At 44.3% G+C, this 22,585-nt stretch overlaps 1 protein-coding gene across 3 annotated transcripts in view; it reads left to right on the forward strand.

Annotated features, from left to right (window-relative positions):
• The window catches only part of col4a6 (collagen, type IV, alpha 6), a 79,818-nt gene that overhangs the window by 44,367 nt on the left and 12,866 nt on the right, over window positions 1–22,585 (forward strand). Inside the window, exons 4-28 of one of the 3 annotated variants that reach the window (XM_057854335.1) lie at window positions 4,299–4,376; window positions 15,560–15,694; window positions 15,793–15,837; window positions 15,922–16,041; window positions 16,112–16,174; window positions 16,241–16,276; window positions 16,354–16,416; window positions 16,497–16,532; window positions 16,613–16,654; window positions 16,724–16,813; window positions 16,891–16,944; window positions 17,015–17,077; window positions 17,169–17,213; window positions 17,297–17,350; window positions 17,420–17,489; window positions 17,569–17,679; window positions 17,775–17,933; window positions 18,107–18,157; window positions 18,869–18,940; window positions 19,013–19,170; window positions 19,240–19,422; window positions 19,483–19,666; window positions 20,443–20,487; window positions 20,820–20,891; window positions 21,928–22,035. In XM_057854335.1, coding sequence (XP_057710318.1) covers window positions 4,299–4,376; window positions 15,560–15,694; window positions 15,793–15,837; window positions 15,922–16,041; window positions 16,112–16,174; window positions 16,241–16,276; window positions 16,354–16,416; window positions 16,497–16,532; window positions 16,613–16,654; window positions 16,724–16,813; window positions 16,891–16,944; window positions 17,015–17,077; window positions 17,169–17,213; window positions 17,297–17,350; window positions 17,420–17,489; window positions 17,569–17,679; window positions 17,775–17,933; window positions 18,107–18,157; window positions 18,869–18,940; window positions 19,013–19,170; window positions 19,240–19,422; window positions 19,483–19,666; window positions 20,443–20,487; window positions 20,820–20,891; window positions 21,928–22,035 — 2,137 coding nt within the window. The remainder of the gene's footprint in view (window positions 1–4,298; window positions 4,377–15,559; window positions 15,695–15,792; window positions 15,838–15,921; window positions 16,042–16,111; window positions 16,175–16,240; window positions 16,277–16,353; window positions 16,417–16,496; window positions 16,533–16,612; window positions 16,655–16,723; window positions 16,814–16,890; window positions 16,945–17,014; window positions 17,078–17,168; window positions 17,214–17,296; window positions 17,351–17,419; window positions 17,490–17,568; window positions 17,680–17,774; window positions 17,934–18,106; window positions 18,158–18,868; window positions 18,941–19,012; window positions 19,171–19,239; window positions 19,423–19,482; window positions 19,667–20,442; window positions 20,488–20,819; window positions 20,892–21,927; window positions 22,036–22,585) is intronic. The other 2 variants (XM_057854337.1, XM_057854338.1) reach the window with 2 other exon arrangements.

The following is a 22,585-nucleotide window of genomic DNA, read 5'->3' on the forward strand; positions in this document are numbered from 1 at the left end:
ATAACAAGAACGGTGAATAAAAATCCCAGAAACACACGGGGGGACCTTGTGAATGACCTACAGAGAGCTGTGACCACAGTAACAAAGGCTACTATCAGTAACACAATGCGCCACCAGGGACTCAAATCCTGCGATGCCAGACGTGTCCCCCTGCTGAAGCCAGTACACGTCCTGGCCCGTCTGCAGTTCGCTAGAGAGCATTTGGATGATCCGGAAGAGGACTGGGAGAATAAGTTAAGGTTAGATGAGACCTAAATAGAACTTTTTTGGTCGAAACACAGGTTCTAGTGTTTGGAAGAGAAAGAATACTGAATTGCATCCGAAGAACACCATCCCCACTGTGAAGCATGAAGGTGGAAACATCATGCTTTGGTGCTGTTTTTCTGCAAAGGGACCAGGACGACTGATCTGTGTAAAGGAAAGAATGAATGGGGCTACGTATCGGGAGATTTTGAGTGAAAATCTCCTTCCGTCAGCAAGGGCATTGAAGATGAGACGTGGCTGGGTCTTTTAGCATGGAAGCTAGGATTTCCAAACCCTGATAATTGTTGCATTGCCATATCGTGAGATGATCATTATTATGAGCTATGATAATTTAAAAAAACATGTTTTTGTTCTTCGTGCTTGTTTATTCTTTTCACACTGAAAAACTGTTTTTCTTGGTCACCAGTGCAGCTGCCGTTTGGTACAGAAAGTTAACGAGGATTGACTGGTTTGTAGCTTTGATTTAGCCAGAGTAAAGCTGGTCATATTGTAGGGTACAGCAGCCCCTTGGGGATGCCGGTAAAACCATGCTCTCCATTGAGCATGAGCTTGCTCAACAACTGGATTTCACTGATGTTATAAATGACTTTGTTGTCAAAAAATCTAAGCACAACACTGTTTGAGGGCTTGATAACCCTAGTGATGTGGAGAGGGAAGGAACAGGATGTATAGTTATACTGTTTTGTTACTTATATAGCACTCTCAGTTGTATTGTATTGTAGCCTACATGAGACAATAGATGGAAATTGTTTATTTGTATCACATCACATTACGGTCTGTTAAATGTAACTGTTCAAAATTTACACGCTCATTGCTTGCAAAGCATTAAAAGTACTGCATATGTTGTTGTGACAAGCCGGTGGCAGGGGTGGGGTCGGGGGGCCCTGTAATGGTCTCTTGTCTCCGGGCCCCTTGCAAGTCTGTTGACAGCCCTAAAAATGTGTTACATTTAATGGTAAAAAAATGGAAAATGAAGCAAAAGAACGCAAACCATTTTGGGAAGACACCGACGTGTCCTTGCTTTAAATTGTCTCGATCTCACCTGCTCCTCTGCGACTTGATATTATCCACTACGAGGCAACGTTAGCACGAGTTGTTTAGTCAGGCGCTGTCTTAACATTTATGCTTGGATTTCAAATTTGTTTTATCAACACTAGTAAGAGGGTGAGATTTATCGCCCTAATAATTAGCCATTGGCTTGACGTTTGCGACTAATGCTCCGGCAGTGGCGGCGTGTTTACTTGCGGGGCTATAAATCGCAACATTTACAGGTTTCATTTAGATGTAGGCTCTTTTTATGGCCCTCTTATTCGGCCAAACACAGGTGCTATTGCGCACAAACTGAAGAGCCTAACCGAAGAGCAAGCGGAATTCCCACAGGTCGGGATGATTTCGGGTGTAGGATTTCATATTAGACCGGTCAGTCGTTTAAGATTTCAAAGCCTTGGCTAAGAAAGTCTCACGTTCTCGCCTCGCTTCATTTCAGGCTCCGAATCACGCTGAAATAGTTGAAATATTCCAGAGAAGAACAGAGAGAGCAAGGTTGTCTCCTAATCTTGTCTGGGGTTTACATCTAGGACAAAAACAGTGAAATTTTCATTCAGTGGTGATAGAGAGGTCACAATTTTACGCGCGACAGCGGGTTAGCGTCAAATGTTCGTTTCGGGCCTCGCGCTGGGTGGCCCCGCTTCCGGGAACTCCGACGCGAGCCAGCCTGTGTATGGAATAAACAGTAAAGCGGGAACGCTGCCGCACGGCCAAACACAGCTGCTTAGCCTCCCGCGGCGGATGTCGGGGTCACGCGTCGAGTGGGGAGGAAGACGATGACGGCGTGATGATACGGAGGAGTGAGGAAATGAAGATAAAAGCAGTCTTTTTGACCGTTTCTTATCTTTATTTGCGCTCTAGCTGCAACATCTGTGTAAAATAGAACAGATTTTTAGGCTTTGTTAGGCCTGCAAAAATATTTATCAGGAAAAAACACGCTTTTTACCCTCCCTAATGAGGAATTCTGTCGTTTTCATCCTTCTTCTCAGCCTTCCAAAACAAACACTCCTGTCCCGTCAAGCCACGCGCTCACCGCTATATAGCCGGCCTTCCATTTTTTTTCGGATAACCTGAGATGCACCCCGCGCCGATAACATCTGCCGCTGCAGAGCCTATAGCCAGGAACGGGCAAGTCGAGGCGTCGATGCGAGAGTAGAGGAGAAGTTGCCGCACGCACGGCTGTTTGGACAGCGCGGCGTGAGAAAAGATGGGAAAGCATTAATCGCGTGTTGAAAGACACACAGCAAAGATGACAAGCGCGGCTCGGGCCTGTTCTGTCAAGAAGCGTCGAGAAACCTTTCCCCGACTTGCCTGATAAGTTATATTTGTAGCATTTGGAACAAGAACCCAATTGAACGACATCATCTTGGCGAAAAATCACGTAGCGCAGGCAAGGGCGTAGTTTTGCATTGGGACGGTAGGGACCAACTTTTCAGGGTGCTCAAATTGTCCCCACCAACTTTTAAGCAACCTTATTGGATTATATAATGAGTTCAGTCATCAAGGTAATTTAGACAGTTTTCCCAGGATAGAATTGACCCTACCATTATTAAGTGAATTACGGTATTTTCATTACGTTCAGACTTACATTGACCTCTTTTCAGTTGCTGAATGTGTGAGTCCACTTTTTTTCCTGAAACTCACGATTGATTGGCTAATAATATACAAACTGTCAATTGGCAGCAAGTCAATATCTTGGCAAGCCGCCTAGGATTGGTTTAAAGCAGTGCTTCTCAATTATTTTCTGTTACGCCCCCCCCAAGGAAGACGTGAATGTTTCACGCCCCCCCAAACTCTCTGCCACCACTGTAAATTCTGCCAATCTGCCAAATGATCCCATGGTACTGAAATACTCCCTACACTTGTCGCTGCGACAGTGCAGTAAAACTGCGTGCGCTAAATCTGTTGGCCCTCCGGGGGCCCCCTGCTGGCTGGGGGCCCTAGGCAATTGCCTGGTTTGCCTAATGGGACTTGACACCTCTGCTTATGCCAACTTATGATGCTGCTGTCAAATAAAGTGTTACTGGTTAATATATTTTGGTGTAAATATCCCATAATACAGTGAGGACAGCTGCGGCTTATAGTCCAGTGCGGCTTATCTATGAAAAAATGCTGTTTTTGTGCCAAATTTGTCGGGTGGTGGCATATAGTCAGGTGCGCCTTATAGTCCAGAAATTTGAAAATGGGTTATTTAGCGACTTCTCCTTGACTTTTAATTCACTGACTGTCCCTCCGAGTCCAGGTGGGAAGCGCAACGAAACGGCGAACACCCTATTCTGGCTACGAGCCCGACTCTAAAGTCTGGGTTCCCATGCTTGGCTTTCTTGGCCTCCTTCTGTCATGGCGATTAGAGGAGCGCGGCAGATCAGAGGCGGCCCGGCTCGGACCTGCACCGCTGACCCTTTCCCCTCCCCTCCCCGCTATTGTGCCAAGCTTTTACTAGTTGCATTGGATCCGCTCCCCTCCGTCCTCACATGCCAGTAATCTTTAGGTAGTTGTTAACAAGGACACCTTCCCACAATAAAGCACTTTTCAAGCTATTATTTATAACCAGACAGCCTGCTGTGTGATTGGTTGAAATTGAAGTTGAATTCTTTCCCTCGTATGCTAAAACATTCCTTTAACTTATCAACGACAATAGACGTTCAATCCATTTGAAGTGGGAGGGTGGCAGCGAATGAACGAACGTTCATTCGCTGCCACCCTCCCACTTCAAATGGATTGGACGTCTACTCGTGATAAACTCAAATTGACCTAAAAACGACATATTTCACATCGGGGTGTCGTCAAAATTTTGTCACTCACGTCAGCTTCTAAAAGCCTTCTTTATGTCTCCGATTAAGCGCTGTGATGTTTGCGAGCTATTTCAGGAATGCCACCCTGAGCGCCAGAGGTTAATCTGTAGTTCACCGGGAGTTTATAAATTGCAAACTCAATGAAAAGAGCTGAAAATGATTCGATTTTTGTGTGTGTGTGTGCCTACTCAGGGACCCAATATTGACGAGCCGTGCAACGGTTTGGACTGCAGCAGAGGATGCAGGTGCAACCCGGAAAAGGGAGCCAGGGTGAGTCATTTTTCAACGTTTTCAGAACCTCGAGTGTTTCAGTTATTCACAGTCGGTCGCAGTTATTCAACACATGCAGAGATCCAACGTCGGATTTAGGTTGAAAAAGTACGAAAGCTGTACCGCATACAAACAGGAAAGATTTTCTCAGCAGTGATTTGTTTGAGGATTCAAAGTCATTATTATATTTTTCGCACCATGCATGCATTTTGAAACCTTGTGAAAAAAAACAGTGGGAGAAATTAACCGCTACGGCATTGGTGTCATAATTCGCTGTTTTACGCAAAATAAATGCTAACTGCTCGGTTTTTTGGTTCTAACCTGGAATCTAGACTGTTTTATGTTCTTATTTGTAGAAACTCTGCAATTTAAGCATTTATTTATAAGTATTTTCAACTTAAAAAGCTCATTGTTCTGTGACAACCGCCATAACTTTTGCTTGAAATATTTACGTAAAAAGGAACGACAACTGCCCGTTTTTTGCTTTTAACCAAGAATCTAGACTGTTTTACGTTCATATCTATAGAAATTTTGCGATTTAAGCATTTATTTACAAGTATTTTCAACTTAAAAAGCTTTTTGTTTCGCTTTTTGTTGGGTTACCCAATACAGTAACTTCTGCGCCACAGTGGCTTAAAGACTAGCAGCACATTCGACATACTTACGTAAAATAAAATGCTAACTGCTCGGTTTTTTGCTTTTAACCAAGAATCGAGACTGTTTTACGTTCATATCTAAAAAGAATTCAGGGATTTAAGTATTTATTCAATTTTCAACGTAAAAAGCTCTTTGTGGTGATTAGGCGGCGCCACAGTGGCTGAAAGACTAGCAGCACATTTGATATATTTACTTGAAATAAACGCTAACTGCCCAGTTCTGTACTCATTTAACAAAGAATCTAGACTGTTTTACCTCCATATTTAAAAAGAATTCAGGGATTTAAGCATTTATTCACAAGAATTTTCAACGTAAAAAGCTCTTTGTGGTGATTAGGCAGCGCCACAGTGGCTTAAAGACTAGCAGCACATTCAACAGACTTACATAAAATAAATGCTAACTCTCCGTTTTTTTACTTTTAACCAAGAATCAAGACTGTTTTACCTTCATATCTATAAAGAATTTAGGGATTTAAGCATTTATTCACAAGAATTTTCACCGTAAAAAGCTCTTTGTTTAAATATGGCGGAGCTACAGTGGCTTAACGACTAGCAGCATATTCGACATATTTACGTAAAATAAATGCTAACTGCCTGGTTGTTTTGCTTTTAACCAAGAATCAAGACTGTTTTTCGTTCATATCTATAAAGAATTCAGGGATTTTTCAACATAAAAAGCTCTGTCTGTGTTTCCACTCGGTCAGCTTTGACGGGGATAGGCCCCCAATTGATCGGCCCGGCGCTCCAATGTATACACATGTATATATATATATATATATATATATATATATATATATATATATATAAATGCAGTGGGGCCAATAAGTATTTAGTCAACCACTAACTGTGCAAGTTCTCCCACTTGAAAATTTTAGAGAGGCCTGTAATTGTCAACATGTGTAAACCTCAACCATGAGAGACAGAATGTGGAAAAAAAACTGAAAATCACATTGTTTGATTTTTAAAGAATTTATTTGCAAATCATGGTGGAAAATAAGTATTTGGTCAATACCAAAAGTTCATCTCAATGCTTTGTTATGTACCCTTTGTTGGCAATAACTGAGGCCAAATGTTTTCTGTAACTCTTCACAAGCTTTTCACACACTGTTGCTGGTATTTTGGCCCATTTCTCCATGCAGATCTCCTCTAAAGCAATGATGTTTTGGGGGTGTCGTTTGGGCAACACAGACTTTCAACTCCCTCCACAGATTTCATATGGGGTTGAGATCTGGAGACTAGCTAGGCCACTCCAGGACCTTGAAATGCTTCTTACAAAGCCACTCCTTTGTTGCCCTGGCTGTGTGTTTGGGCTCATTGTCATGCTGAAAGACCCAGCCATGTCTCATCTTCAATGCCCTTGCTGATGGAAGGAGATTTTCACTCAAAATCTCTCGATACATGGCCCATTCATTCTTTCCTTTACACAGATCAGTCGTCCTGGTCCCTTGGCAGAAAAACAACCCCAAAGCATGATGTTTCCACCCCCATGTTTCACAGTGGGTATGGTGTTCTTCGGATGCAATTCAGTGTTCTTTCTCCTCCAAACACGAGAACCTGTGTTTTTTACCAAAAAGTTCGATTTTGGTTTCATCTGACCATAACACATTCTCCCAGTCCTCTTCTGGATCATCCAAATGCTCTCTAGCGAACTGCTGACCTTCTACTTTCTTCAGCAGGGGGACACGTCTGGCAGTGCAGGCACATTGTGTTACTGTGGTCCCAGCTCTCTGTAGGTCATTCACTAGGTTCCCCCGTGTGGTTCTGGGATTTTTGCTCACGGTTCTTGTTATTATTTTGACGCCACGGGGTGAGATCTTGCATGGAGCCCCAGATCGAGGGACACCAAACGTTTTACCTATTGCAGATTCAGTCTTCCCAGCCTGGTGCAGGTCTACAATTTTGTCTCCAGTGTCCTTCGACAGCTCTTTGGTCTTGGCCATAGTGGAGTTTGGAGTGTGACTGACTGAGGTTGTGGACGTCTTTTATACTGATAATGAGTTAAAACAGGTGCCAACGAGTGGAGCCTCGTTAGACCTTGTTAGAAGAAGTTAGACCTCTTTGACAGCCGAAATCTTGCTTGTTTGTAGGTGACCTCTCTAATTTGGAAATCAATTCTTTAAAAATCAAACAATGTGATTTTCTGGTTTTTTTTCCCCCCACATTCTGTCTCTCATGGTAGAGGTTTACCCATGTTGACAATTACAGGCCTCTCAAATCTTGAACTTGCGCAATTGGTGGTTGACTAAATACTTATTTGCCCCACTGTAAATAAATGCTTAAATCGCGGAATTTCTACAGATATGAACATAAATCAGTCAATGGTTAAACACAAAAAAACAGGCAGCACATATACCGCAGTAGTCGCGTACGTTCTTTACTGCACTACACCAGTACTTGACAATGAACGAGGTAATAAACACAGCTCACAACCGCTAGAATGAGCGCGTTTATTGTAACGTTCATGAGACAAAAATATGATGCGTTCAGTTCATGTTCGCCCAAAACATGAACATGTTCATGAACGATTGTTCATTGAACGCACAACACTGTCAACAGGGCATCCTAGCTTGCGCCTTAACAACAGTTTCGGGGACGTATAATTGGTCGATTTAGGAGGCGGAGTTTGCGGACGGTCAATTACTCAGACCGATGCCTACACGTACAATCGCAGCTCCTGATTTTATGCCACTTTTGTTAGCGTACGTGTTGACGCCCATCTACTTGAGATGAAATGATACAGCTCTTGTTCACATGCAGGTATTCATTTTCAGAACACGGCAGCTGATCCAAGTAATAGGGTTAGCAACAAAAGCCTATTTTTTTCAGTAAGGGTTCATTGGGGTCTCTATAAGCAAAGGGGGAAATTGGATTTCTGCTGGACTCTTTGGTTGCTTTCGACACGTTAACTATAGGAAACCTTCTCCTCAGTGTCCATTCCTAATGCCCGAGAGAAGGAAGGGAGGGAGCGTTCCCCCAGGTGATGTCCAAACACAGCATAGAGACGCAATCCAGATGCGTGGCTGTTGTTTTTTCTTTATTAACGGCCGAGGGGCTCGGCGTTCCCGAGAGAATCTTCAGATCTTTGTTGATGGAAACGGCGGCCGCGTCCAATTCGTTTGATCTGAAAACATCCTCTCCGGCCTAGAGGTCAGGCTCCAAGTCCGAGAATGCGCGCGACAAGTTAGAATAACTCAAGCTTTGCATTTATCGACGGCGCGCTCGAGGTTAAAAGAAGACAAAACAATCACGCTTGAGGGGAAAGGAAAGCAAAGAGCGCCATCCACTTCAAAATAAGGGCACCAAGCAGCGTCTCGGCGGGATTCCGCGATAAGAAAACTCTCTATAGGCTGCGTACGGGATTTTCCTCGACATAATTGGTTGCAAAAAAATAAGAGCGGGTCAAGGCCGGGCACACGACTTGAAGCTGGATAATGAAAGTCGGCAGCGTTGCGAGACGAGCGTGAGTCGGTTTCAATATAGCCGTGGATGAGTTAGCGCTATATGCATGGCTACTCCTTTGTGTGTCGGTATGGTCATGTACAGGACGGTCTTATCAGCCACAGCCTTTCATCTAAAGATTTTTTCTTACATGCCGTCGGGGCCCCTTGATGGCATGTTATCAGCCGTCTGCTTTTCAGGGAAGCGCTCTACTTGGCCCAAGAAAAAAGCAGTCATGGACCCAAAAAAAATGGATATTTACATACACTAAAGTTAAAACAAGTTTGATTCAAATGGATTTGACGTCTACTAGTGACACAGCATGATTGGTCGTCTATCATAATTGCGCTCATAATTGATAAAACTGTTCGTATATGTATGACAGCAAGCGCCGCTAACACTTTGAGCGTCATATTTTGCGTTTCGATGGTACTAGTCCATTGCGTTGGTCATTTTGCACTGAAGCTTATTTGAAAAAAAAAATCCAAAATCAATCAGTCCAATAAAATCGCAGTATCGTCCGGAAAAATCGCAATGAGATTTAAAAAAAAAAAAAAAAACATTTTAGCATTGTCGTAGTTAGTAAACCATTATTGATTGGACATCTGTAGTCGTCAATAACAGCCAAAGAGTTAAACAATGCTAAGTTGTGAGTGAGTGAGTGAGTGAGTGAGTGAGTGAGTGAGTGAGTGAGTGAGTGAGTGAGTGAGTGAGTGAGTGAGTGAGTGAGTGAGTGAGTGAGTGAGTGAGTGAAACACAAAATGAGCTAAGCAGCAAACTGAGCCCTCCGTTTTTAACTGCGTTTTGTTGTGCACTCTGGCGCCCTCGTGTGGCAGTTTCCTCTAACTGCATTATATATTTATATATACAGTAGTTCAGTATAGCCTATTTCAGTGCTTCTCAGTTATTTTTTTGTTACGCCCCACCCCACACGAAGACGTAAACGTTTCGCGCCCCCCTAACTCTCTGCCTCCACTGTAAATAGTACCATTTGTCTCTAAAATTATTATTATAAGTACACCTCTGCATAACATTGTCCTTTTTTTATATTAAAGCAAACAAAGTCATATAAATCAATTTAGAATAACGTATAACTTGATTAACATTTTGTCTTTAACAAAAAAGAGTTAAGGCGCATCAATTTGCCTGAATAAAAAATGTCACATCCAAACGGTACACTCAAGGTACATTTTTTTTAACATTTGATACTGAAAAATAAAACTGAATAAAATCAATCAATAATAATAAATTCAAATTAAACGACAGTGTCATTTTATTTTTGCTGCAGGCAGTATCAGCTCCTTTGCTATGGTGTGGGGTTATTTTGCACCGAGCATGCTAACAGTGCCTGCTGGTTTACTGCTGTAACATTGACAAAGAGGGACAATTGCTGGCAATATTCGGCACATTTTCGCTGAAAAACAATCAAGCAGCTTAATAATATGATCGGGATCTAATGTCTTTGAGTGACGTCTTAATTGATTAATTATATAATTGATAATTGAACACAGACTGGTCGTTCCTCGTCTTCTACTGTATTCTTTTCTCTGTGCTCTTATTCTGTTCAAAAATACTGCACACACTCTGAAAATGAGAGTGCCACTGCCACCTACTGAGTGGGTATGCAAGTACACTTTATTCTCATACGGCAAAAAAGTATGTTTTCCCGAGGGGGGCGCCCCACTATTTGAGAAGTACTGGTATGTACAAGTATATACTGTACACACACAGGTAGTCCCCAGGTTACAACGTACCCGATTTACGTGATTTCGACTTTACGACCCTGGAGTTTCCGCCTCCATTTTTTTTCTCTAATTGTTGTTGTTTTTTTCAAGTCGCATATACAGTACCTTATTGTACCTCACGGTACGGTGATCCCTAGCTACTTCGCGCTTTGAAGTTCGCACCCACAGTCAATTAAAGATAAATGCAGTATTTTATAGAGATCTCCCGATTCAATCACGTCATCTCTCACTCTCGCTCCTGCCACTTTTCTTTGTCAGAGCAGCTGAATAAAGTCAGCAACCCACACGGATGTCTAACGTCGTCATTTTGGAGCTTAGCTCGCTGCGAGCACGGAACATTAACGTATAATGCATGTTTTTGGATAGTTATTTTGACATTTGTGGTGTATTTAGGGGTAATAAAAAGGGTTAATTCCGATTTAAGCGGAAATTTGGGTTACTTTGCCAGGGTAGGAACGGAACTCATTCATAACCCGGGGACTACCTGTGTATATTCAGCGTAATTTTCGGACTATAAAGCACCACTCACCAAATTTGACACGAAAACGGCATTTGTTCAGACATAAAATCACCTGACTATAAGCCGAATAACTGATATTTACACTAAAAGATGTTAACCTTTGAAACAATTGGCTGCAAAGCTTCAAGAAGCTTCATTTGGCCATCACTGCTCGCTTGGGGGAGACAGTCAACCTCTGCTGCCACCTGCTGTCAATACTCTTGTCGTCCAACATGCCTCCTAGCATGCATTGCAGCATTACAGATGTAAATAACAATCAAAATTCATGTTCTGTGCTAATTATTTCTTCACTTACTGTTCCATTTGTTTCATTAATTGCTAGTTATGGTATCTGGTAACACCTTATTTGACAGTGGCGCCATAAGACTGTCATAAGACTATATATACACAAATTTGCAAATGAATGAGAAAAGATGAAGGCTTTCAAGACAGACACACGTGCAGGAATGCACAAAATAAGTAGTGAATTTCCAGCTCCGTCGATGCCATGTCGATAACGACGACGCACGGCGCGGTTATTTACGATCCGTCGTTAAACATGCCCTCACCCCTTTAAACACATCCAGAGCCGCATATTTGCACGCAGCCGTGCAATTATAGGTACGCGCGTACCTGTTACCGTGTGCGGTATGTCTACGTCGTAGCGCGCACCTGGGAAATTTGAAAGCGGAAAATTATAACACCTAACTTTCTTTCTTTGTGTGGATGTCATACATACCACATCCCGAGTCACTTTCTTGTTTTGGTCTGTAAAGGAGTGATTTTGTATAAGGCGCACTGCATTATAAGGCGCAGTAGTAGTAGCAAAACTCAATGTTGTGCCATGATTCACTAATATTGATCCATATATAAGGCACATTGGAGTATGACCGTTGAAAATTTATGGCGAGATAAAATGGCGTTGGCCTTTTTCACTTTCGTGTTTGGACTGCTATGCTTCAACCAAAGTTTTCATCAGGCACCTGAACACATGTCTTAAGGCTCCCCTGAAACAGGTTATAGGTGAATTGGCTGTCTAGTAAAAAAGGGCGTTTACTGTTCCCAGCAGCAGGCGCCAGGCCTAATGGGTAATATTTCAATGCAGTCGTATTCAGGCTCAGATACCTCACATACATGCCAGATATGAAAAAAATTCAACGTTGTGTCAGGGAGTTATTAGTGTTTTGCCCAAAAAAATGGCCGACTTTGGCACCCCGCCCAGGTCAGGCACGTTAATGAAAACTCATTTTTTTGATAACTTAACCCTTTAATGCCTGCAATATGAAGCAATTGTCAGAGAATCACAAAATTTGAAAAATAAAGTATTAATGAAACTTTTTTTTTCAAATTTGTAAAAAAGAAAAAAAAATTGTGTAATAAGCGCTCTAATATCTATAACCCTTGCTAAATATTTTTTTTTTCTTCTCATGGACCTGCAGATGCATGAGTCGACTTGCATCCATTATTTTTTTGGGAGGAAAGAAATTTCAAAATTCTGAATTAGTCTCAAAATAATGAAATTCTAAGTGTATCAAATGTGATACAATTGGCAAGAAGGGATTAAGCTCTCGTATGTCTCATGAACAGTCTCACCAATATTGAGGAGGATCCAACTATCTCGTTAGGTGACACCGTCTCAAATGCGCATCCTGTAAATTGATAAAAATTTCAGGTGCGCCGTATACTGCGGAAAATACAGTAATCATGACGGCTGTATTTGTAGCCAATTGAGTCATTTTCATAGCAGGCTAATATAGATACATACAGCATGAGTTTCCTTCATTATGAGGCTTTCAATTTTTTACGGCTCCAGACATAATTGTTTTTTGTTTGTTTTTCGCTCCAATTTGGATCTTTCAACATTTCGGGTTGCCGACCCCTGCCTTAGCCTCAAACGATGTAAAAAAAATTATAATTAAGGATCTAAGTACAATAACGACAAAAAAACGATTGGCTAACTTGCATATAGCGTAAATGCTATATAATGGTATTGTCTACCAGATTGTTTCTGTCACGTACTGCAAAAAAATCGACAAGTGACGACCTCCGACCCTACTGACTCGCAGTGTGCGTGAGACATTATTAGCATTATACATAATGATATTTATGTTGTGTCATTTGAAAGTGTTCTGAACCGTCACTCGCGCTTCCCAGACAGTGATCCCAAAAATGTGCAAATCAGCAGAGTATTAACAAACTGCGCTGGCTAAATAAATACAGCTGGATGGGACTCAAGTGTATGCATGCGTGTTTGCATTTTCTCTCGCCTGCTATCGAGCCTTCCATGAGAACATCCAAAAGGAGTTCAAATGGGACAGGGTGACCATTAGACAAGACCTAAACATCTGTACAGTCTCGGCTTGGGGCCTGGGGCTGCTTTTTAATGGGCGGGCTACCTTGTTTTTAGCACAATTACACATTTGACGAGTCTGAAATGTGCGCACGGAAGCGATGCTGTTGTAATGACATCATCAGCGCGCGGCAGCACCTAGATGACATCATTAGGGTCACCTAATGAGTACTCTTTTCAGTTTTTGCCCCAGCTTTGCCTTGGTTTCCTGTCTGTAGAGGAAGTCCCTCCCTTCATGTTTTGAGGGTCAAGCAGCCACAGCAGGAATTGAGCTGCCGACACCGGCGTAGACCACCAAATCCCCCTCATTTGCCAAATCTCCCCCACCGGCATCACCAAATTCTGCTCCCGTCACCATCCCACAGTGAGCATGCGGTGTGACAGTTAAATCTTCAGCCCGCCGGCAGAACAATACGGCCGTTTAAACCCCCCGACGGCCTGAGGGTGGACGTCCAGGACCAGGCGTGCGTTCGCACACACACACCCCCGAAAAACTGTCTGCCCCGCTTCAGGAAGTGAGGCAGGCCCTTGATGGGAGCGCTGAGGCCAGAGAGCTTAGCGGCCCCCAATGGGCCCCATTGTGCCCTTTGTGCCGGAGGGGATTTAGACCTACAAACTGACCACTCTGCTGGAAGATGATGAGGGTAGAAGGTCCGCTAAGGGCTGACCGGAACGCCAAAACACAGACTGTGGCCGGAGGTGGCGGCCTTTCAAGTCAGCTGCTCCCGACCTTTTTTCATAAGGGGGGGGCTTGTATTAACTTACTCTTAGCAATTGATAGTGATAAACGTCCAATCCAATTTGACAATTAAATTGAACGATTGCTGTCAGCCCTCATAGTCAAAATAGGAGAGACAGCAAGAACAGAAAGTGGTATTAGACACATGGCAAAACGATTTTTGGCATATGGCAGTTGTTTTTGCACATTGCAAAATGGCTTTTAGGCATATGGCAGATTTTTTGCATATGGTAAAATGACTTTTAGCATCTAGCAGATTTTTTTTCATGTAGCAAAATGGCTTTTGGCAAATGGCAGTTGTTTTGGCATTTGGCAAAATGGCCTTCTGCATAGGGCAGATATTTTACATATGGCAAAATGGCTTTTGGCATATGGCAAAAAAATTTTTGACATATGGCAAAATGGCTTTTGGCATATGGCAGGTTTTTTTTTTTTTTTTACATATGGCTAATGGTTTTTGGCATATGGCAGATTTTTCTAGCATTTGGCAAAATGGGTTTTCGCATATGGCAGTTTCTTTTAGAATATGGCCGTTTTTTTGTTTTTTTTTTGACATATGGCAAAATGGCTTTTGGCATATGGCTGTTTTTTTGACATGTGGCAAAATGGCTTTTGGCATATGGCTGGGTTTTTTTGGGCAAATGGCAAAATGGCTTTTGGCATATCACAGGTTTTTCTAGCATATGGCAGTTGTTTTAACGCACTGCAAAATGGCTTTTGGAATATGGCAGGTGTTTTTTTTTTTTTTTTACATATGGCAAAATGGCTTTTGGCATATGGCTGTTTTTTGACATATGGCAAAATGGCTTTTGGCATATGGCTGTTTTTTTGACATATGGCAAAATGGCTTTTGGCATACGGCTGTTTTTTGACATATGGCAAAATGGCTTTTGGCCTACGGCAGATTTTTCTTGCATATGGCAAAATGGTTTTTGCATATGGCCTTTTTTGACATATGGCAAATGTTTTTTGGCATATGGCAGGGTTTTCGGATATGGCAGTTTTTTTGGCTTATGGCAAAAAGGCTTTTGACATATGGGTGTTTTTTTTACATATGGCAATTTTTTCTAGAATATGGCAAAATGGGTTTTGGCATATGGCAGTTTTTTTTTTAGCATATTGCATTTTTTTTTCATATGGCAAAATGGCTTTTGGCATACATCAGATTTTTTACATGTTGCAAAATGGCTTTTGGCAGATGGCGTTTTTTTTACATATGACAGTTGTTTTGGCATTTGACAGTTTTTTGTTTTTTCTTTTTTCTTTTTTTGCATTTGGCAGTTCTGACCACATACCCAAAAAAACTGGCATATGCTAAAAGCCATTTTGCCATATGCAAAAAAAACCTGCCATCTGCCAAAAGCCATTTTGCTATGTTTCAAATACCACTTTTTGTTCTTGGGGCTGCTGCAAAATGGATTGGCTGTCCATCGCCGTCAATGGCAGGCAACGAGTTGGGAGGGAGGCATCCGGCTAACTTAATACCAAAATAAAAGTATTGTACGCCCCTTTCTTTGGAAGATGTTCTTGTCATTTTACTGCCCCTAGCTGGTGGATATGTGCAATTGCAGTCCATGAAGCACTCTTCTCTGAGACTTTGGCGTACAGTAGTACTTCCTTTTTATCCGGAAATTGATCAATTCCAATGTATTTATTCATTATTTGCACTCAAGTATCTGATTATTTTTTCCCCCACCGTCTGCGAATGGCCCATCTTTCCGTTCTGGACCCGTGACCTTGTATTCTTTCTTCTCAGGGTCGTCCAGGGCCTCTCGGAGATGTGGGCCCGAGTGGGCCGGAGGGGCCCCGCGGCAACCCGGGGCCTTCGGGGCCAAAAGGAGAGAAAGGTCACATCGGTTTGAAAGGACCGTCCGGTCCCAAAGGAGACAAAGTGGGTGATGCTTGCCTTTTCTTGACCGCATGTGTATGAAAATCTTTGAAAGCATTGAATAAAATCAAAAGTGACCACAACTTTTAAATATTCACTAGGGACCGATGGGAGTACCTGGATTTCAAGGAAATGACGGCGTCCCTGTAAGTAAACACAGACCCAGAGCGTTATTGCTCGGTAGTCAGTCAAGAAGGTGCTTTGATGGCACGTTTTTTTGTTGGTCGTAGGGTCACACTGGTCAGCAGGGTAGCAGAGGACCAGCAGGACTGGATGGCTGTAATGGGACAAGAGGGGAACCAGGATATCCAGGCTTTGGCACGGGAGCACCCGGGAATCCCGGATTTGCAGTAAAATACACATCTGCCCGGTTCACTTTGTACATGCTGGTTCTCAGTAACGTTGTGGTGTGCCTCCTAGGGACCTATCGGGCCAAAGGGTCAAAAAGGCGAACCGCGATACATCACGGATGGCGGCGTGGCTGTAAGTTCTCATGAATTTCACCCCTTCTCTTACATTAGAGTGAAAAATCTCGTGTTTCTGTTCCAGAATTTACCTGGTCTCCCGGGGGAAGACGGGCGACCTGTAAGATTGTCTCATGTTATTTCCTCCATTTGGCATTCCCAGAACATCCATATTTTAAAATGTGCATGTCTCTGCAGGGCACCAGAGGTCCCGCCGGTCCAGTCGGGTTCCCCGGCCCACCTGGGCCCGAGGGATATCCCGTATGTTGAAGAAAAGCGCATTTGACATTTTGTTTTCCACAGTATCACATCATTGATGATGATGCGTTATTTGTCTTCAGGGCCCACCTGGTCCTCCCGGTCCACCGGGACCAATGGTAAGTAAACAAGCAAACGAACAAACAGATGAAAAGACCCCTTGAGCTGTTCCAAGTGCATCCTATCAACTTATTCTTAGGGGAGTCGCAGCGACGGGTATCAAGGCGAGAAAGGAGACAAGGTATGCCTTCGTAGTTGGGCATTTTGCCATTTGTCCATCAGTTAAAAATTGGTGTATACGCGTCACCAGGGTGACCTAGGTATTCCGGGACCGAGTGGAACTCCAGGTGATGGGTCTCTAAGAAGCGAGCAAACGCTCACTATCTACAAAGGAGATAAGGTAACAAACCAAGGGAAGGGATAGAGACAGTTTGACTGAAATGGATCTTGCTTGTTGTCTTTCTCCCTCTGTCTCAGGGAGAACCAGGATTCAAGGGGGTCCGTGGATTCCCTGGAAACCGTGGTCCACCGGTAAGTGCTCATCCTTAACGGATTTACAAATTTGCTTAGGTAAACCTTGCTCATTTTTCTTCCACTTCAGAGCCCTTTTGGTTTCCGCGGAGAATTGGGAGAGAAAGGAGTACCAGGATTCCCAGGGGCAAGAGTAAGAGCTTTCTGTATTCAAATAAAAAATTCCATGGGATATTCTTCTGGAATTGCGTTATTAATTATTTCCTGCGGGTTATTTTCATCAGGGTCTTCCTGGTTTCAACGGGCCTCCCGGTGTACCTGGACAACAGGTAGGTTTTGACCAATAAAAGCCCTCCACTTTTGGACATTCATTTCAATTTGCTTGGCTAAATCCAACATTTGTGTGGCACAGGGATTCAGAGGGACTCCAGGATTCCCTGGGCAACCAGGATTCAGCGGAGCCAAGGTAGATGTTGTTCACAAAGCTTCAGGTTAATTGGGGTCTGAATGCTGTCAAATTCTTACTGTCTTTTAGGGAGACCAGGGAGAACCTGGACTACCCGGACCTCCTGCCTATGTCACCGGTCCAAGTGCTGCCGTTCAAGGTAAAGTTTGACAGCCAAAATCCCAACATGTCCCAACTGAAGGAATTGCAATCTTTTGGGCTTTTTGTCTGGCTCTCAGGACCACCAGGTGATCCCGGTTTTAACGGGCTACCAGGCACACCCGGTGACCCTGGACCTCCAGGATTTCCCGGCCCACCGGGACTACCGGGACGCGGCGGGTTTGATTCGGGTAATGTGCACGATCAACTCAAAAGGAATAAGTGCAGTCTTGCAGTTTCGATTAATCTGTCCTGTCTTTCTCTCTCTTCTGATTTCTTGCTGCAGGTGGTCCCAGCCGCTCCGGTTTTCCTGGGGCTCCGGGCCCAAAGGGAGAGAAAGGCAGCCCTGGCATACCCGGCTATGGAATCGAAGGACTCCCGGGCTCCCCCGGACTTCCCGGAATCCAGGGACCTCCTGGACTCCCTGGAACTGATGGTACCCCTGGTATGTTGATGCAATTGTCTCTCGCCACAGGTGATGATGATCGCCTTTGGCGCTTTTATGATTACGTTAACCTGATGGTAGGAAGACAGCATGGTCCTCAGGCAGGCATAGAGCCGCGTTTGGCATCCAATCATTGAATTAAAGCCAGCTGACTGACTTTACTGTCCTCCAAGGCCGACCCAATGAGCCCTGCGTCATCTATACCCCTGGGGAGAGGCCCAATGGTCAGTCAAATTCAGGTATCCCCCAGGCAGTGGTCACGTTGCTTTGGCAGCTGCCATGGCAACGTGACTGCTCGCTGGGCGAATAAGCCAATAAGAAACAGCCCAGCAAACTCAACTTTCAGCAGGCGGTAGCTTAACTCTTTTGACTCTCTGCAAGGTGCAGTGGTAAGTTTGGCTTACTGGTCTCTCGACTGCAAGCTGCTTTTCTCATCTTTGGCCACAGGGTGTCGCCAGTGATCATAATTCATTGATTTTACTTGCACAAGGCATTCAAATCATTCGGTCCAAATACATCAAAACATTGAACTTGGAAGTGCAACAAATTTGAGTTTTGCTCTGAGGGCACAGCAAAGTAAAATCAGTGAATTTGGTTCATGCTTAATATAAAGCTGTGTTATATTGAAATAAGATTGAAACAATCTAATGCTTAAAATAACCTTGCAGTTCAAGCTTCTCAAAGCTATCATGGCCAATGAGAACCAACTAACCCCGATTTCACACTGGGTCTAAGAGCTGCACTGTGCCGCTGGAAAATTGCTTATTTCAAGACGCGGCGCCAGAATGAACATTGCTTATTTCCATTTTGTTCCAGGGGCCGGTGCAAGATAGTCCCTTAGCAAAGAGTGAAATCTAAAAGCTACCCAATTTGTAGACGTGCCATTGCTGTGAAATCTTCCGCTACGGTTTCTAAACGTGCGCTTGTTATTGCAGTTCTGCCAGGGGTCCCGGGGCTGCCCGGTCCTCGAGGGCCGCCGGGAGAGTCCGGATATAAAGGCTTCCGAGGTATAAACCTTCAATGAATTTGCAGTTTAAGGCTGTTGCTCTTCTGAGCCACGTTTCTGTCTCCTTCATAAGGGGATCCCGGCGACTGCAACTGTATCGGAGGTGGTACCGCGGGGTCGCCCGGGTCTCCCGGGTCTCCGGGCGCCGACGGCAGCCCTGGCTTCTCCGGATCCAAGGGCGAGCCGGGTGATGCCGGCTCACCTGGATTTGCTGGTGTTCAGGGACCTCCCGTGAGTACAGTTTCACCCCTTTCCTTACATCCTTAAACGAGTCCGAAGGTAATTGTGCTCCTTCCTCAGGGCCGTGCCGGTGAAAGCGGTTTCTTTGGACGGAAGGGAGAAAAGGGGGCGTCTTACTACATCGATTTTGGTTTTGGAGGGAAGGGAGAGCTCGGAGCTACTGGACCTCGTGGGCCTACTGGAGAAACGGGAAACCCGGGCAGGGACGGGTCACCAGGCTTCCCTGGACCCCCTGGACCTCCAGTGAGTGGAACGCGATAACTAAGAAGTTGATCTATATTCAAATGTAAATATCCTCACCAGGGGGACGCTGGATTCAGCACGCGTGGAGAAAAAGGTTTCCCAGGGTTCCCTGGGTTAAAGGGTCGGTCCGGAGCGCCCGGAGAGCCCGGCCCAGGATTTGCGGGTACACCTGGTTTCCGGGGAGAACCCGGAGAACCTGGTTTACCGGGACTGCCTGGACAACCAGGTTTACCTGGACCCAGAGGTAAGTGCTAGTTGACCTTAAGAATCAGTGCATTGTCCAGACAGACCCAAATGAGAATCCGACACCCTTTGCGACCCGTCGCATTGTCCTTCTCCCCAAACGGTTGCAACCACGGCATAACTCTTTAGGAGGGTCAGACTATTCTTCACCTGAAAAGGATTTTTCTTTCCCAAAGCAGCTTGCTGCCCTTCCCGTCTCCGCCGCTGCAGCAACGACACAATTAATGGTCTCCATTAATGAGCTTTTATACTTTAAAATGCTTCAATAGTGCACTGATTGCCGCATCGTGATGAGATTTAAGCTCTGAACTGCCACTGTGATCCTTTAGCCTCTGGGGACGCGGACGACACTTCTATTAAGCTCCTCCTCCTCCGAGGCCAAACGATACAAAGTTTGCTTACCTGCAAAAATGATTGTGTGCTCGCATAGCGCAATGCTAATGCTAAACCAGCGCTCTTCAATGCAAAGGGTTATTGTTACGTGCGGAAGCAGAGTTCTGACGTTACGTGCAATAACCTGCTTGGAAGCGTTTGTACATATGAGCGTTTTGATGTGCTTTTGCCTTAACCAAGTCATCCAATGGAACTGATTGCTAATTATGCTGATGTTTTGTTTGATGAACAAGATTTGGCGCATGCAAATGACCCTAACCGGCTTTGTATGCTGCATTTTTCTTCTTGTCTGTCTCCCCCTCTCTCTCTGTCTCTCTCTCCATTTCCACCCATCCATCCATCGCTCTGTCCCCCTGACATCCTCGTGCACGTGCATCTGCCCAGGTGAAAACGGCTGCGAAGAACTAATTGACAGCCAAGAGGGAACGGGTGGGTAACGAACTTTTTCAGCGTCATGGGCCCGGCCCAGAATCTCTGAGCTTAGCCGGCTGACAAAGCGCTACTCAAAATGACTAGCTCGCGAGGAGTACACACTGAAGATGATGAAAACGACTGAAACATGTTTCTGGGATAGCCTCTGCTAAGTACTTTGACCGGGCTGGGAGGGCCATCAATTCAAACATTTTCAAATCATAACTTGAAATACAACAGTCAATGAATCTAATTGGAAGAATGACGGCGTTTTTAAAGCCCATCACCGGGAAACAATGACATTCCGTCCCATGTTTGTATACTGCCTGATTGTGTGTGACTGCTTCCAGGCCGAGTGCTACCCTGCACCGTACCCGGTGAGGTCGGACTGCCTGGTTTTCCTGGTGTACCTGGACGGCCAGGTAAAAATACTAAACATGTTGTTTCCTTTTGTTTCAAATGATTTCAATTAGCACTAGAACTACCTTGGGTGGATCAGTTGATATAAATCACTTCTGTAACCAGAGAGGGATCATCTGACCCTAATCAGCATATCTTTTAGTGAGCACTATGGTCCTCATTAGTCATTCCCATTCACACTCGCAAAACCACAGGGTTGGATTGCTCAAATGAGCATCTTGAGTGTTTGTGGGGGAGGGCTTCCTTGGCTTTGTTGGACAGTGGACCGCTCAGGCAAGCAATCGGGCGGACAACCTTTTTCCATATTCCAAAAGCTGCAGTTTGCCTACAGTACAACGGACGGTGTAGTAAAAAAACAAAACATTTTTATGTGGTGACATATGACACTTCGCCCTTTTCTCGGGGCTAGGTGTTGAAGGTTGTTGCCGAAGCAATTTTTCCTTCTTCGCGCCCATATGTGAGTGAGCCAATTCCTTTGCAAGACCCACCAAGAAGTCCTCCCGTCTGTCTTATATGCAAGATACTAATTGCAGCTATCCAGAGTGAAACCCCTCCTTCAAACCCAGGCAGTGACTCCACAGCACTGTGAAGGGGGGTGGCCTGCTTGATTGCTTATTTGAGTGGTCTATTGTTTGACAAAGCCAAGTAGTCAGTTTAGTATTGTGGGTCAGCCAAAAAAAAAAAAAAACGGGACTTCCAGTGTTAAAACATTTTTAGCATTTTTTTTTTTTCTAACCATAAACCAGGGGTCTGCAAGTCCGGTCCTCGAGAGCCGCTGTCCAGCTTGTTTTCCATGCCTTCCACCTTTAACACACCTGAATCAAATCAAGATCGTTATCAGGCTCCCGCGGAGCTTGCTGATGAGCTGATCATTTGATTCAGGTGTGTTAAAGGACGGACACATGGAAAACAAGCTGGATAGCGGCTCTAGAGGACCGGACTTGCAGGCTTCTACCATAAACCTACTGAATCAGCTAGAATAAAACAATAAAAATAGAAACCAAATCGACAAACTATGATGCTTTTTCTGTCTGCAAGGTCCAAAAGGTCAGCCGGGCTTGCCCGGAGGCCCTGGACGTCCAGGATTTGACGGTGCCAAAGGAGAAAGAGGAGATCCCGGCTTTGGTGGACAGCCTGGACCGCAAGGTAGCCGGCCAGTCGTCAAAATGTACTCTACTAACGAAAGGTTTTAGGGTCTAATTTCAGGATTAACCTAAAAGTTGAGGTGACTTGAAAGTTCAAACGAGAGTTCTAGAAACTGGAAGATATACAGAAAGGTCAAGTGAAAGGTCAAGTGAAATTCATCTGTACAGATTTTAATTTTCAGGGATTTTTTGGTACATTTTCATCTGCCATAAATAGGGTTGGGCATCGAGCATCGATGGGATCTGGGACTAACACCCCAGTTCTCCCGGAACTGATTCCAAGTGTCGATGCCCTGACTGCTGACCGGAAAAAATAGCTGCCGAACACCAAAAAGAAGCCTCATGAAGACTAGCTCTTTCATGAGCAAATCAAATAAAGTTGCTAATTTAGCTTAGCACATAAATGTGTTGCTCCACTTCACCTAAATCACAACAAAATGGCAATAAACACAACACAACAACTTACAGATTTTGTTTTATCAAGGGTTCCCAACGATGTGTCATGCAAAGGAGCTGTGCGATGTCTGTAAACTTCAAGGATTCTTTTCCAA

Source organism: Corythoichthys intestinalis, chromosome 13 (assembly GCF_030265065.1).
Source record: "Corythoichthys intestinalis isolate RoL2023-P3 chromosome 13, ASM3026506v1, whole genome shotgun sequence".
NCBI lineage: Eukaryota > Metazoa > Chordata > Actinopteri > Syngnathiformes > Syngnathidae > Corythoichthys > Corythoichthys intestinalis.